The sequence below is a fragment of the Rana temporaria genome, chromosome 9 (assembly GCF_905171775.1).
Source record: "Rana temporaria chromosome 9, aRanTem1.1, whole genome shotgun sequence".
In the NCBI taxonomy this organism is placed as follows: domain Eukaryota; kingdom Metazoa; phylum Chordata; class Amphibia; order Anura; family Ranidae; genus Rana; species Rana temporaria.
The window spans coordinates 15,044,990-15,061,068 of NC_053497.1; the positions used below are offsets into that span (position 1 = coordinate 15,044,990).

The 16,079-nt window shown below is 45.2% G+C and overlaps 1 protein-coding gene across 1 annotated transcript in view; it reads left to right on the forward strand.

The window, feature by feature from the left end:
* Positions 1-1,594, forward strand: part of LOC120913122 (moesin) — a 90,948-nt gene extending 89,354 nt beyond the window's left edge. The window contains exon 13 of the mRNA XM_040322841.1: positions 1,228-1,594. Within this exon, the coding sequence (XP_040178775.1) occupies positions 1,228-1,392 (165 nt within the window). The 3' untranslated portion in view covers positions 1,393-1,594. The remainder of the gene's footprint in view (positions 1-1,227) is intronic.
* Positions 1,595-16,079: the final 14,485 nt, after the last annotated feature.

The following is a 16,079-nucleotide window of genomic DNA, read 5'->3' on the forward strand; positions in this document are numbered from 1 at the left end:
GCCGCCCATAGACTTGTATGTACAGTGTGTGGGCGCCAAAAGCCCGCCGCACATGTGCGCTATGTGGTTAAGGGTTGTACTTTATTAGGGTTGTCCCGATACCGATACTAGTATCGGGACAGATACCAAGCATTTGCCCGAGTACTTGCTGCAGTCTCTCTCCCTCCGTGTCCCCCTCGGCGTTTGCGTCTCCCTCCGTGTCCCCCTCGGCGTTTGAGTCTCCCCCTCAGTACTCCTCCTCCACCCCCTGGAACTGTCAGAATGGAGAGGGGAGGTAGGAGCCGGTAAATCCGGCTTCTTACTGTTCCGAATGTACAGAGTCAGTGATTACTGACTCTGTCCATTCACATAACTGAAACATAGTAAACTGTGATTACAATGTTTCAGTTTATGAATGAAGAGAAGCGGCTGTCTTCTCTCCATTCATTTTCAGCGCAGCTGAGGCTGCTGAGAAAGGGACTAGGGAATCTGTATCCCTAGTCCCTTTCCCTGTCTCAGAGGGGAGATGTCAGAGGTCTGTAAGGACCCCTGATATGTCACCAAGGCCCCCCCAACAGGGCTGATAAAAGAAAAAAAAAATTGCAATAAATAATTAAAAAAAATAAAATGTAAATAATATATATATATATATATATATATATATATATATATATATATATATATATATATATATATATATAAAAAAGCCACAGTTACATGACATTAAAAAAAAGAATCGGTATCGGCGAGTACTTGAAAAAAAGTATCGGTACTTGGTCTCAATAAAGTGGTATCGGGACAACCCTAAAATAAATATAGATCAGAGTCCATGGAAGAGGCCCACAGGACCTTCAAGACCGTTTGTGTGGGAGAATGGGCCGAAATCACACCTGAGCAACGCATGCGACTCGTTCCTCCATACAGGAGGCGTCTGGAAGCCGTCATTACCAACAAAGGATTTTGTACCAAGTATTAAATACATTTCAGTTAGCAGGTTCAATACTTTTTTCCCTGCGACATTCCATTTTATTACACAGAACTTTATTTCTGAACTTCTTTTGTTTTGGTGTCTTTGTATGAAGGGATTGCATGGTTTGGTACCAACATGTGAAAATTTCATGTCAGTAGCGCCTTTTTAGAAATATATTTACCTAGAAAAATGGTGTTCAATACTTATTTTACCCACTGTGTAGATAGAGATATAATGTAGCACCATCAAATTAATTTTTTTTTGCGGTTTCTGCCTAGCTCTTGAGCTCAGAACTAGCCGTCGCGAGAGACGAGACCAAGAAGACCGTCAACGACATACTGCACAACGAAAACGTGATCGCCGGTAGGGACAAGTACAAGACCCTCCGCCAGATCCGCCAAGGCAACACCAAGCAACGCATAGACGAATTTGAAGCCCTGTAACGCACGTATACCTTGTACATGTAATAAAAAAAAAAAATGTTGCCTCCTTCCTTTTCCATTGGCTCAGCTGGAACTTTCTGTACCACTATGAGTCAGAGTCCGAAGCCGTACAATCAGTAAGGTCTGTAGCCTGGCCGATGTCCCATCCAAGTCATGTTTTCTGGTCTGAGGACATTTAAACCGGCAGCTACAGAAAAAAAAATGCTCCAGCAGTTTTGAAGATTAAAATGCCTTATTCCCCCACCCCCCAGTTTTCTATAATAACAATGGAGATTTAAATGCCTTATATGTTCATATTGGCGCGATTTTAGGAAATGATTTTTGTCTATTGCTTGCACTGGATTAATGGAACTGCATCGTCTCTGGTGAGATGAGCCGACGTTTGCCGTACATTCCATTGGTTTTCTTCCATCCTTTGTATATGGGAATACTTGGAACGGGTTTTGTTACACGTGTAGAAGATAGAGGAGCGATATTATATAATCAGTTATGTACGTTTTCTACCATTTTTTTAACGTTCTATTGAGAAAATGACTAGAAGCAGCTATTTAAAGGTTTATACCCCTTACCTATCTGATGACCAGTTGTGCCTAAGATGACTTATTGTGTGCCTTACGTTGCCATACGGCAGGGATAAAATGCTCCTTTGCCTTCTTGATTAGGGGCCGTTCACACCAGAATGCAGTTTGCGTCAAGTCGCGCATGTTTACTAGTTGTGCCATATTCCATTTCACCTTCTTCCCATTGGATGGCAACACAAAAATCAGGTCCTTGCACTTGTAAAGGGTTATAATGCTCTCCTTTTTCTTTTTTTTTTCTTCCTTGGGGCTCATTCATGCGATAACAGTTAGCGTCAAGGCACCCACTTTTGCTAGTTAAGGCGCATTCCTTTTAACAAACTGGAAATTGACAGTCAGCACACTCCAAATGGATCCTTATGCCTAGTACACACAATAGGATTTATCCGCGGATACGGTCCTCCGGACCGTTTTCGCGGATAAATCCTCTGAGGATTTTGATCCGATGGAGTGTACACACCATCGGATCGAAATCCGCGCCGAATTCCCATCGCGATGACGTGTTGCGCCGTCGCCTCGATGATGACGCGGCGACGTGCGCGACGCTGTCATATAAGGAATTCCACGCATGCGTCAAATCATTACGACGCATGCGAGGGATGGGTTCGGACGGATCGAATCCGGTGAGTCTGTACAGACCACCGGATCGATCCGCTGGAGCCGATTCCAGCGGATAGATTTCTTAGCATGCTAAGAAATTTTTATCCGCTGGAAATCGGTCAGCCCGAAATATATCCGCGGATAAATATCCGCTGGATCGTACACACCAGCGGATCTATCCGCTGAAACCGATCCACGGATCAATTTCAGCGGATCGATCCTCTCGTGTGTACGGGGCCTTAGACTTGCTAGAAAAGGGTGGTAATGCTCTTCTTCCATCGTTTTTGATGCAAACTGTGCTTGGCACAATTCGCATCAAGGCGCCCACCTTTTGCTAGTTGAGGCACATTCCCTTTTTAACAATTTGAAAATTGCTGGTCAGCACACACAGAGCAACAGGTCCTTCGATTTTCTTGAAAAGGGTGGCTTCTTTCCTCTGGGCTCATTTACGCTGCAATGCAGTTGGCACCAAGGAACCCACTTTTGCTAGTTGAGGCACATTCATTTTCACCTTTCGATGGTTGGATGTCGATTTAAAAAAAATTAGGTCCTTGCACTTGTAACACTCTTCTTTTTATTTTTCATCTTGGAACACATTTCCAATTTACACGATAACACAATTCACATCAAGGCACCCACCTTTGCTAGTTAAGGCACATTCTTTTTAACAATCAGAAAATTGGCATCACACACAGAATTTGGTCCTTAGACTTGCTAGGATGGTAATGATCTCCTTCCATCATTTTATTTTCTGTCCTTCGAGCTCATTCGCACTGTAACGCAGTGGGCATCAAGGTACCCACCTTTGCTAGTTAAGGCACATTCTCTTTAACAATCAGAAAATTGGCATCACACACAGAATTTGGTGCTTAGACTTGCTAGAAAAGGATGGTAATGATCTCCTTCCATCATTTTATTTTCTGTCCTTGGAGCTCATTCACCCTGTAACACAGTGGGCATCAAGGTACCCACCTTTGCTAGTTGAGGCACATTCTCTTTGACAATCCGAAAATTGGCGCTCATCACATATAGAATAGGTCCTTCGATTTGCTTGAAAAGGGTGGAAATGATCTCCTTCCAGCCTTCTTCCTTTTTTTTTTCTTTCCTTGGGGCTCATTCACACCCTAACGCCATTCGCATCAAAGCACGCACTTGCTAGTTTAGTCGCAATCCGTTTTAGGTCCCCAAAATTGGCGGTCAACACACCCAGGAATAGGTCCTCATTTGCTTGTAAAGGGTTGTAACTCTTTCCTTCCTTTTTTTGTTGCTTTCCTTGGGGCCCATTCATACTGAAACGCAGGTGGCATCAAAGATGGCACATTCCGTTTTCACCTTTTGAAAAATATTGGTCAACACAAAAAATTAGGTCCTTGCACTTCATTGTAAGGAGTGGCCCTTCGAAACGTAATTTTCTTTAATGGGGCCCATTCACACCCTTGAGTGCACGTTCTCACACTAATAAAGTGATGAAGAAGCACCGTCACTCGATTTAAAGATCATAATTCCTTATTTGAGAATTTTGGAAATTGGATCCACCCTTGTTGAGGGCCCCCACCCTGCACCGGAAGGGTTAACTGCTTGTTTAGTCTAGAGGTGCAGTGATGTGGTGTAGTACTTGCCTTTATCCCTGGCTCTGGCAGGCTCCAGCATTGCCCTCAAGCTTAAACTGTAGGTGGTTCCTTGGCTTCATTACTTGTAGTGCAGGTCTATTTAACTTGCATTGTAATTGAGGATGTGAGCGGGGAGAGCGGCTTAGAGGGACAACAATGCTGGACCCATCACATGGATTGAGGCAGCCTGCCAGAGCCAAAAGTAAGGCAAGTACTCCAAACCGCAAGGGTAGAGTTTGTCCGATTCATGGAGTTCAGCTCCAAGTATAGTAAATCTGACATTTCAGGGCCACACAGGTTGAACACTATGTTGCCTTGAATAAGTGGCCCTGTTTGGCCCCAACTGTGTGTGTATGGCATGCATTGTGGTGTGAATGTGTCCTTAAAAAGACCCTGTCTTGACCATCCAAGGTCTCCCCAACCCACCGCTACTCATCTCTGCAGCGATCCTTCTTCCATGTCTGCCACTGAAAAATATACAATGATTCCGGATATGGGGGAGCATTGACCACCTCCCATTATGCGATGGTCAGTCTTTAGGTTTGAGCACCTTAATGGGCAAAGTGTCGTTATCACTTTATGGGACAGGTTCACTTTAACAGAACATCTCCCTAGCCCCTTAAGCTAGTCTAAGCTATACCACCGCCCACCCAAACGTATTTTCTCTTGTCGTCCATGGACGGACACAGCCTCTTCATTCATGACAAGTGGGTTATGTTCCCTGTTTACAGGAGAGGCTGTAAACAAGGAACATAACCCACTTGTCAAGACTTAAGGAGCTATGGACGTCAGAGAAAAGGATTTTACGGTGAGTACAAAAAATCCTATTTTCTCTTATCGTCCATGGACGGACACAGCTCCTTAAGTCTTGACATGTGGGTTATGTTCCCTGTTTACAGCCTCTCCTGTAAACAGGGAACATAACCCACTTGTCATGAATGAAGAGGCTGTGTCCGTCCATGGACGACAAAGAAAAGGATTTTACGGTGAGTACAAAAAATCCTATTATTTTCCGATGGCCGGTGGTCTACCGTGATATTACAGCCTCAGTGCAAACATCTTTTGTGGTTGCTGGGCAGTAACTTCTCACACTTGAATGTCCCAGACACATATCGTTAATCCCATTAAAATCTCTTGGGAAGTTACTGCGTGGGAAGCGTCGGGCCATCAAAGGGAGGTAAGAAGAGTGGGAGAATCTTAGAATAGAAAAGGGGGTCAAAGAGGGGAGCGGGGCTGGGGAGTCTTTATTCTAAATTGAACCTGTCTGTTAGGTGGAACTCCAGGGAAGAAAAAAATAAATAAATATTTGTTGGGTCCAATTTGGCTACTTCTAAGTCTTGGTATACTATGTCTGGAGGGCCGTTGGGGCTGCTAGAAACCTTATTTGTATTATACCGGATGCCACTGTTGGCTTTGATTTTTGGCTCAGCTTCCGTGCGTTCCACTGCTCATACAGTGGTGATTGGGTGTCTTGTTTTCTTTTCAGACAATACAAGGCATTCTGGGAATGGATGACAAGAGGGAAGGGGAAAATAAACACCACAATCTTCTCGCATCTAATCTTCTCTAAAAGGGTACAAGCACATTTTTGAATAGATGAGGTTGAGCCACCCCCTATTACTGAATTCTCACCAGCTGAGCCAGAAGATCAAAGCTCAAGTAAAGGTGGATCTAAAGTGCTGCACTCAGATCTTGTCTGTCTGTCAGTCACGGAGCATTGATTGAACCTAATGACCCCGGCAGCTGTACCACAGATTGAGCCCCAGCTTTCCCAAAACGGGCAATGGCCTTTACTGAAAAGATCCAAGGGAAATCGGACAGCGCCAGCTGGTAATCTCAATAATACATTCTGGTTTATTGTTGATAAAATGGAGACAATAGGAAGATTAAAGGTAGCCGGCTGGTTTTGGGGGGGGGGGGGGGGTCAATTGTTTGGCCACAGAAATACTTTGGACACCTTTTTTCTTGCCGTTGTCCCAATTTTATCCACAATTAATTTAATGGTTGAGCTTGACGACCAAGCTTCGGCAGCTTCAATGGCCTCTACTGAGAGGATCCCAGGGAAATTAACAAAAAAGCCCATAAGAATTGTGTTTGGCCTTCATAAAGCATTGGCTACTTTTTTTTCCTTTTGCCTCAGTTTTGTCAACGCTGAATGATGGTGGCATCCTCAACGGCCCTCCAGATGTAGTATAATAAGAACTAGAGGTAAATAAGCTAGACCCAGCAAACATTAAAGGGGTTGTAAAGGTTTGTTTTTTTAATTTTCTAAATAGGTTCCTTTAAGCTAGTGCATTGTTGGTTCACTTACCTTTTTTTCTACGATTTGCCTTCTAAATGTTTTTTTTTTTCTTTGTTACTTCCCATTTCTCCTCATTAAGCTTGCCCCTGTATTGTCACAGTTTGCTGCCTATACTAGAATGCTCCGGAAGTCACGTGGCGGCCAACTACGCATGCGCGATGCGTTCCAAACACAAATGCGGTGCGTTCCAATGCATTCACGACAGTGCACACCAGTGAAACCTCGGTCGGCATCCAGGCTCTTTCCTTAACATACCCGTGGATTGGAGGATGTTAAAAAAAGAGCCAGGAGGCCGAGCGAGCCGTCTGAGCGAAGCGAGGACATGAGGCCAACTGGCCACTTTCCTCTAAATCCACGTCGCCCTGAATGCCGGGTTCGCTGGTGTGTACTGTCGAAAATCCATTGGCACGCATCGCGCATGCGCAGTTGGCCGCCACGTGACTTCCGCAGCATTCTAGGATAGGCAGCAAACTGTGACACTACACCCCCATCATCTGAGCCATTGTGGCTTGGGGGTTAGTCAGCGTGCTCGCCCCCCACCCTTGGGACTACATGAATGTTCACAGCGTCTCCACGCAGGGATGTAGTTCCAAAGGAGGGGGCGATCACGCTGACTAACCCCCAGCCAGAACGGCTCGGATGATGGGGGCAAGCTTACTGAAGAGGAACAGGAAGTGAGAAATTCAGACAAAGAAAAAAAAAACATTTAGAAGGAAAATGGAAGGAAAAGATAAGTGAACCAACAATGCACTAGCCTAAAGGAACCCATTCAGAAAATAAACAAACCTTTACAACCCCTTTAATCCTACTTTTGCTGCTGATGGTCATCGGGGGAACCAACCTAAATAAAATCTCCATTGCTGCTGGATAGCGCATTTCAACCCTTGGTGGTTAGAGTCCCATGCTGGCATCCCCTGTCCTCTCCCTCCACCAGTATTATATATATATATTTTCTTTGACATTTGATGCTATAAGTATTTGTTTTTTTTTTCTAGCTATGCACAGTTTAGTAATTATTAGAGAGGAAAAAAGGTGTACTGCCTTCAGGAAGAAAAAAAAAAACGTATACTGTATTATAAGAAAAAAAAAGTTATTTTGAAATAAAAGTAACGCTCAACGAGCTTATCAGTATTAGTCCTATTTCTAGTGTTTTTTATTTGACTGGTATTTACTCATTAATGCCATCATTTATGGCTTTAAGATTATTATTATTTTTTTTCCCCAAGTTTAAAAGTGTTAATATTTTATTTCTAAACTATAGTCTATTGCTGTAAATTATATTGACGAGAATTATAACAGCTCATAGGGGAAACTTCTTCTTCCTTCTTCCTTTTTTTTTTTTTTTTTTTTTAATCAGCTCCTTTCTAACTAAACTAAAGTGCGGATTGCCTGTTTAAAATGTTTTGTGATGTTTTAGTTTTTTTTTTTTTTTTTTTTTTTCATTGTGATCTGACCTTGTTCTATTCTTCCAGTGCCAATAAAGATCATTTGAATCTGATGTGCCTTTGGAGACAATTTTGTTTTTCTTCTTCATACATACAATATCCATGCATGGGGGTTTCGAATAATATATTTTGATTTAATCACAATCTGTGTTTGAATAGCTGCATTGGTGGACAGGGGAGACATTGTAGGTCTGATAGACCCCTATTGTATCCATAAAGAGTACCTGTCCATGCTATCACATAGTGGGCTTAATAGCACCCTTGTGATGGCAATAAAGTGTAAAAAAAAAATGTACCGTATTTATCGGCGTATATCGCGCACTTTTTTCCCCTTAAAATAAGGGGAAAATCGTGGGTGCGCGATATACGCTTCCTGCGCTCAGTTTGAATTCCTGCGCCGACATATACCGAGTGCAGTACATTCGGCCAGGTTCGGCTTCGCTCGTGCTCACGCATAAACGCCACAGAGCGTGAGCAGGAGCGAAGCCAAACCTTGCCGAGTGTACTGCACTCGGTATATGTCGGCGGAGGCTTTCGAACTGAGCGCGGGAAGCGGGGACTCGACTTGAGGCGCGCGCTGGAGAAGCCGGGAGGACACCACCGAGGCCGCAGACGGACGCCGGACCGGACGATGGACGCTGGGCAAGACACCAAAACTAAGTAATAAAATCATATAACTAAGGAATTTCGGGGCAACTTTAGGGGTGCGCGCTATACGCGGGCGCGCGCTATACCCCAATAAATACGGTATATGCACAATGAGTCAAAATAATTACTGTATTTGCTGGCGTATAAGACTACCTTTTACACTTAAAAAAAACTGGCCAAAAAGCCGGGGTCGTCTTATACGCCGGGTCAGCTGCTCGTATGCCTGCTGGATGTGCGGTAATAATGTATGTAGCTTCGGCTACATACCGCTTATCCAATCCGGGTGAGCGATGTATTCAAATGAATACAGAGCCTGCTCGGATTGGAGTAACACCCTCTGCCAATCCGAGGCTACATACAGCCTGCTCGGATTGGCTTTGAGAGCAGAGGCGTCACAAGGGGGGTGCGGTCCGCTAGGGGTGTTTTTTTTTTTTAACTGACATTCCCAGCCTGCCCTGTACCACCCCAGCCTGCTCTGTGCCTGCCCTGTACCACCCCAGCCTGCCCTGTACCACCCCAAACTTTCCCATGCCACCCCAAACTTTCCCCTGTGCCACCCCAAACTTTCCCCTGTGCCACCCCAATCTGCCCTATACCACCCCAACCTGCCCAATGCCACCCTAACTTGCCCTGTACCACCCCAACCTACCCTATGCAACCCTAACTTTCCCTATACCACCCCAAACTACCCTATATCACCCCAACATGCCCTATACCACCTTAACCTGTCCTATACCACCCCACTACACCAACCTGCCACTATACTGCCCTATACTATCATTTACAGGGGCTGGTTTGGGGTGTGCCCCGTGCCTGTGCGCTGCCTGCTTGGTGCTGGGCAGCCTAGACAGAGGGGGGGTGACACCATGTTTTACCACACCGGGTGACACCAACCCTAGTGATGCCACTGTTTGAGAGTCAGAGAGGCGTGGGCTAATGATGTTACAGCCTCTGCCAATCCAAGCAGGCTCTGTATTCATAGAATTTATCGCTCGCTGTGATTGGCTCCAGCACGAAGGAAGAAGAATATCGCTCCAGAAGGAAGAATAATTAAGCGTCGGAAGCCTCGGAAGGTGGGGTCGTCTTATACGATGAGTACAGGCAAAAAATCTTAAACTGTAAAATTAGGGGGTCGTCTTATATGCCCGGTCGCCGGCAAATATGGTAGCTGTTGGAATAGCTACATTGGAGGACATTGTAGGTCTAATAGAGGTCTAAAGAGACATGCCAGTCAAGTTCCTTCACCCCAAACTCGCTCATCCATGTCTTTATGGACCTTGCTTTGTGCACTGGTGTGCAGTCATGTTGGAACAGGAAGGGGCCGTCCCCAAACTCCTCCCACAAAGTTGGGAGCATGAAATTGTCCAAAATGTCTTGGTATGCTGACGTGTTAGGAGTTCCCTTCACTGGAACTAAGGGGCCAAGCCCAACCCCTGAAAAACAACCCCACACCATAATCCCCCCTCCACCAAGTGATTTGGACCAGTGCACAAAGCAAAGTCCATAAAGACATGGATGAGCGAGGTTTGAGTCCTGACCTCAACCCGATGGAACACCTTTGGGATGAATTGGGGCTGAAACTGTGAGCCAGACCTTCTTGTCCACATCAGTTCCTGACCTCACAAATGCGCTTCTGGAAGAAGACACACTCCTAAACCTTGTGGATAACCTTCCCAGAACAGTTGAAACTATTATAGCTGCAAAGGGTGGGCCAACTCAATATTGAGCCCTACGGACTAAGACTGGGATGCCATTAAAATCCATGTGTGTGTAAAGGCAGGCGTCCCAATACTTTTGGTAATATAGTGTATGTTCCCTACATCTCTGCCAAACATTTTACATTTTCCTGTGTTTTATCACTTTAGAAAGTTATGTTCGTATTTGTTGATCTGTGCAAAATGACTGCATTGAACTGATCATATAAGCCCCATTTTACTGAAATGTAGACCTCCACCTCTCTGTTCCTCCATGCATACATAGTTATATATTTGGTAAGGTTGAATAAAGACACCATTCCATACATGGATTTCTTTCCCAGCAATGCCTTCACCCCAAAGAGCCTGTCCACCCACCATGGGGTCTGTGTCAAAAAGATCATTGGGCAGGTGTGACAAACGAGGAAGAAAATTGCCGTATTACCTCTAGTATGTGTGGTTCCTTTATTAGCACCATCTAGTGGCCACAAAACATTTTTTTCCTTATTGAAGTATTTCGGGGGGGGGGGGGGGGATATGTAATGGCTGCTAGGTGGTGCTGACAAAATAATAATTTGTACATATTGGAGAAAAGACGCTACTTTTTGTCTACTTCAAATGTCTGATGTAGTTGCACAGAGAACATTTCATACATCCTATGTGTAGTTTTACAGATCTGGGGCCAGATTCTCATAGAATCGGCGTTTGCGTAGTGTAAGCCATTTACACTATGCCGCCGCAAATTACTGGAGCGAGTGCCGTATTCTCCAAGCACTTGCTCCGTAATTTGCGGCGGCGTAGTGTAAATGGCCCGGCGTAAGGCCGCGTAATTCAAAGGGGGCGGCTTGTATTTAAATTAAGCGCGCCCCCGCGACGATCGAACTGCGCATGCGCCGGGCATAAAAATAGCCCAGTGCGCATGCTACAGCTCACAATGGAAAACGTCAATGACGCCGACGTGAGCGTCATTGACGTAAAGTCGTATTCGCGAACGACTTACTAAAACGACGGAAAAAGATGACGCTGACCCGACGCCATACTTAACATGGCATACGACGGACCTTCGTAAACTTGCCCCTCATATAGCAGGGGCAAGTTTACGCTTACGGAAACGTCGTAAATTCACTGCGTCCTCCGCGCGTACGTTCGGGAATCAGCGTAAATAGCTCATTTGCATAGACGACGGGGAAAACGACAAGGCGACACCTAGCGGCGGGAAAAAAAAATTGCATTTAAGATCTGACAGCGTAAGAGCCTAAGGGATATCTATGCATAACTTTTTCTAAGAATCAGTCGCATAGATACGCCGGGCCAGATTAGGACTTACGACGGCGCAAATGGCTTTGCGCCGTCATAAACCTTTTAAGAATCTGTCCCCTGGTGCTTCTGTCACAGGGAGTAATAAAAGCTATATTTCACTACAGGAAGGAGATAAAATTAAAAAAAATCATGCTGAAGGATAAGACCTGGCTGACAAATGACATTCCGATTCCTCCCGAAGGCCTTCAGTAGGGTTGAGGTCAGGGTTCTGTGCCGGACTCTCCACAGCAAACTGGTCAAACCGTTCCTGTAGTGACTCATTTTCACTCGTGCTCCATTTTTGAAGGAAACGGGACTTTTTTTATATTTTTTTAACCAATTTTTATGGGAGAAGTTGGGTTTAAAGTGGTGGTATACTAAAATAGTATAGACTGTGTGATCAAACGTTTTTGGACCATCACATCTATAGTGCCTATTCAGGCAACAAAAAAAATTATGAGCTCAGCTACTGATGTTGGATGAGAAGCACTGGCATGCAGTTGGTATCCCAATTAATCCCAAAGGTGTTCAGTAGGGTTAAGTTCAAGCACAGATTTTGGACAAGAAGGCCTGGGTTGCAATCAACATTCCACCTCATCCCAAAGGTGTTCAGTAGAGTTGAGGTCAGGTACTGGTTTTGGCTGAGAAGACCTGATCCCAATGGTGCTCAGTAGGGTTAATGCCAGGTACCGTTGTTGGATAAGACCTGATCCCCAAAGATGTTCAGTTGGGTTGAGGTCAAGTACTGATGTTGCGTGAGAAGAGCCTGATCACAAAGATGTTTCGTAGGGTGGAGGGGCACTGATATTGGATGAGAAGACCTGATTTCAAAAGTCATTCGGTAGGGTTGAGGTCAGGTACTGGTGTTGGCTGAGAAGACCTGATCCGAATGGTGCTCAGTAGGGTTAAGTCCAGGTACCGTTGTTGGATAAGACCTGATCCCGAAGATGTTCAGTAGGGTTATGGCCAGGTACTGATGTCGATGGAGAAGACCTGATCCCAAAGATGATTAGTAGGGTTGAGGGGCACTGATATTGGATGAGAAGACCTGATCACAAAAGGTATTCAGTAGGATTGAAGTCAGGTACTGTTGTTCGATGAGAAGACCTTGATTGCAATCAAAGTTCCAACTCATTCCAAAGGTGTTCAGCAGGGTTGAGGTAAGGTATGAATGTTGAATGAGAAGACCTGGCTCACAATCGGCATACCAGTTCACCCCAAAGGTGTTCAGTAGGGTTGAGTTCAAGTACAGATTTTAGATGCGAAGACCTGGGTCGCAATTAACGTTCCACCTTATCCCAAAGGTGTTCAGTAGAGTTGAGGTCAAGTACTGGTGTTGAATAAGAAGACCTGATCCCAATGGTGCTTAGTGGGGTTAAGGCCAGGTACCGTTGTTGGATAAGACCTGATCCCAAAGATGTTCAGTTGGGTTGAGGTCAAGTACTGATGTTGCGTGAGATGAGAAGACCTGATCCCAATGGTGCTCAGTAGGGTTAATGCCAGGTACCGTTGTTGGATAAGACCTGATCCCAAAGATGTTCAGTTGGTTTGAGGTCAAGTACTGATGTTGCGTGAGAAGACCTGATCCCAAAGGTGTTCAGTAGAGTTGAGGTCAGGTACTGGTGTTGGATGAGAAGACCTGATCCCAATGGTGCTCAGTAGGGTTAATGCCAGATACTGTTGTTGGATAAGACCTGATCCCCCAAAGATGTTTAGTTGGGTTGAGGTCCAGTACTGATGTTGAGTGAAAAGACCTGATCCCAAAGGTGTTCAGAAGGGTTATGGCCAGGTACTGATGTCGAAGGAGAAGACCTGATCCCAAAGATGTTTAGTAGGGTTGAGGGGCACTGATATTGGATGAGAAGACCCAATCCCAAAAGGTATTCAGTGGGGTTGAGGTCGGGTACTGTTGTTCGATGAGAAGACCTTGATTGCAATCAAAGTTCCAACTCATCCCAAAGGTGTTCAGCTGGGTTGAGGTAAGGTATGGATGTTGAATGAGAAGACCTGGCTCACAATCGGCATACCAGTTCACCCCAAAGGTGTTCAGTAGGGTGAGGTCAGGGCTCTGTGCAGGACACTTGAGTTCTTCCTCTCCAAATTCATTAAACAATGTCTTTTATGGAGCTTGCTATGTACACCGGGGCACAATCCTGGTGGAACAGAAAAGGGCCTTCAACGAACTGTTACCACAAGGTTGGAAGAGCGCAATTGTCTAAAATGTCTTTGTATGCTATAGGGTTAACCCCCGAACTCCCATTGTTTAGGGAGAGGTTCTCCTACCTTTTTCCATATTGTGTAGCTCAGTGAATTCATTACGAGAACAGTCAGATGTAATTTCTGTCTCTGGCTATGTATGGTCATGTTTTGTGTTTGTCTGTAAGCTTTTCAGGCCAGACAAACTGCTACTACATTCAATATTGTATATCTGGAAATTCTTCTACAGCTCAGAGGTTGAAGATGCATATCCGTTTACACATTAACTTTTTCTTTGTGGACTTGCACACCATGCCGTACATACAGACTAATAGCTGGATTCAGATAGCGATACGCCGTCGTAAATCTGAATCTATGCCGTCCTAAATTTAAGCGTATTCTGGAAACCAGATCCGCTTAAATTAGGCTAAGATACGAGCGGCGTAAGTCTCCTACGCCGTCGTATCTTAGGGTGCAATATTTACGCTGGCCGCTAGGTGGTGCTTCCGTTGAGTTCGGCGTAGAATATGCATATGACTAGATACGCCGATTCAGAAACGTACGTGCGCCCGGCGCATTTTTTTTACGTTGTTTACGTATGGCTTTTTCCAGCGTAAAGTTAGTCGAACAAATAGCTGGCCTAACCAATGTTAAGTATGGCCGTTGTTCCCGCGTCGAAATTTGAAATTTTTACGTCGTTTGTGTAAGTCGTCCGTGAATGGGGCTGGATGTAATTTACGTTCACGTCCAAACCAATACGTCCTTGCGGCGTACTTTGGAGCAATGCACACTGGGATATGTCCACGGACGGCGCATGCGCCGTTCGTGAAAACCGTCAATCACGTCGGGTCATGGTTATTTTACATAACACACGCCCACCTCTTCTCAATTTGAATTAGGCGGGCTTACGCCTGCCTATTTACGATACGCCGCCGCAACGTTCTTTTGAGAATACGGCACTTGCCTGTAAAAGTTGCGGGTGCATAACATAAATAGGATACGTTACGCCCGCACAAAGTTACGCGGCTGTACGTGAATCCGGGCCAATGACTCCATTTTTTTTTTTTTTAGAATTTTCTTATTTTTATTTTTTAACCCTCTCTAATTTACTCCAAGTGTGCATGGGGCTGTTTCATACTGGGAAACTGCGTACGGTGGAACCTCAGATTGCGAGTAACACGGTTAACGAGCGTTTCGCAATACGAGCGCTGTATTTTGAAAAATCCTGTGTTGTCTTGCAAAACAAGCAGGATTCAGGCCAAAGCGGTATGCAGTACCGCGTTTCGGCCTGAGGTGGGGGGGGGGGGGGGCGGCGGAAACACTCCGTTTCCGAGCCTTTCCAAGGTTTGCCAAGGTCAGCTGAGCTGTCCTGGGCCTTTCCGGCTGTTTCCAAGGCTCTCCGGCGCCCCCCCATCGCCTCTGGCCGCATGCGGTATTGCATAACATTGAAGTCAATGCAGAAAAAATTATTTTCGTTTCCATTGACTTCAATGGGGAAACTCGCTTTGATATGCGAGTGCTTTGGATTACAAGCATTCTCCTGGAACGGATTATGCGCGTAATCCGAGGTTCCACTGTGTGTTTATTGAATAATGAAATAAAAAACTACTCACAAACATAAGATCATAGGTTCGTTCATACAAGCCACTTGTCTGTAGCTATACAGTCCTGGAATTAACAGTCTCTAGATCGTAGGGGAGACCATGCAAGGGGTGCCTGCTGGCTTATGTGTTTTGAAGGACTCTCCTTTCTCGAAGCCTCTGAGAAGCCTCCAAGAAGCCATGGACAAGTGGCTTGTATGAGCCAATCTTACATTTGTAAGTAGTTTTTTTATAATTTCCTTCCATTTTTTACTGACGTTGGATGAGAAGAGCTGATCCCGAAGGTGTTCAGTAGGAATGAGGTCTGGTCCTGATGGATGAGAAGACCTGATCCCAAAGGTGTTTGTGTTGGCCCCACCCTTTGCAGCTGTAACAGTTTTGACTCCTCTTGGGGGGCCGTCCACAAGGTTTTAGGAGTGTGTCTATGGGAGTGTTTGACTCGGTCTCCGCTCGAATTCATTCCAAAGGTGTTCTATCGGGTTGAGGTCAGGACTCTGTGCAGGCCAGTCAAGTTCCTCCACCCCAAACTCCCTCATCCATGTCTTTACGGACCTTGCTTTGTGGACTGGTCCAAATATTTTGGTGGAGGAGGGATTATGGTGTGGAGTTTTTTCAGGGGTTGGCCCCTTAGTTGCAGTGAAGGGAACTCTTAAACCGTCGGCATACCAAAACATTTTGGACAATTTCATGCTCCCAACTTTGGTGTTCTATCAG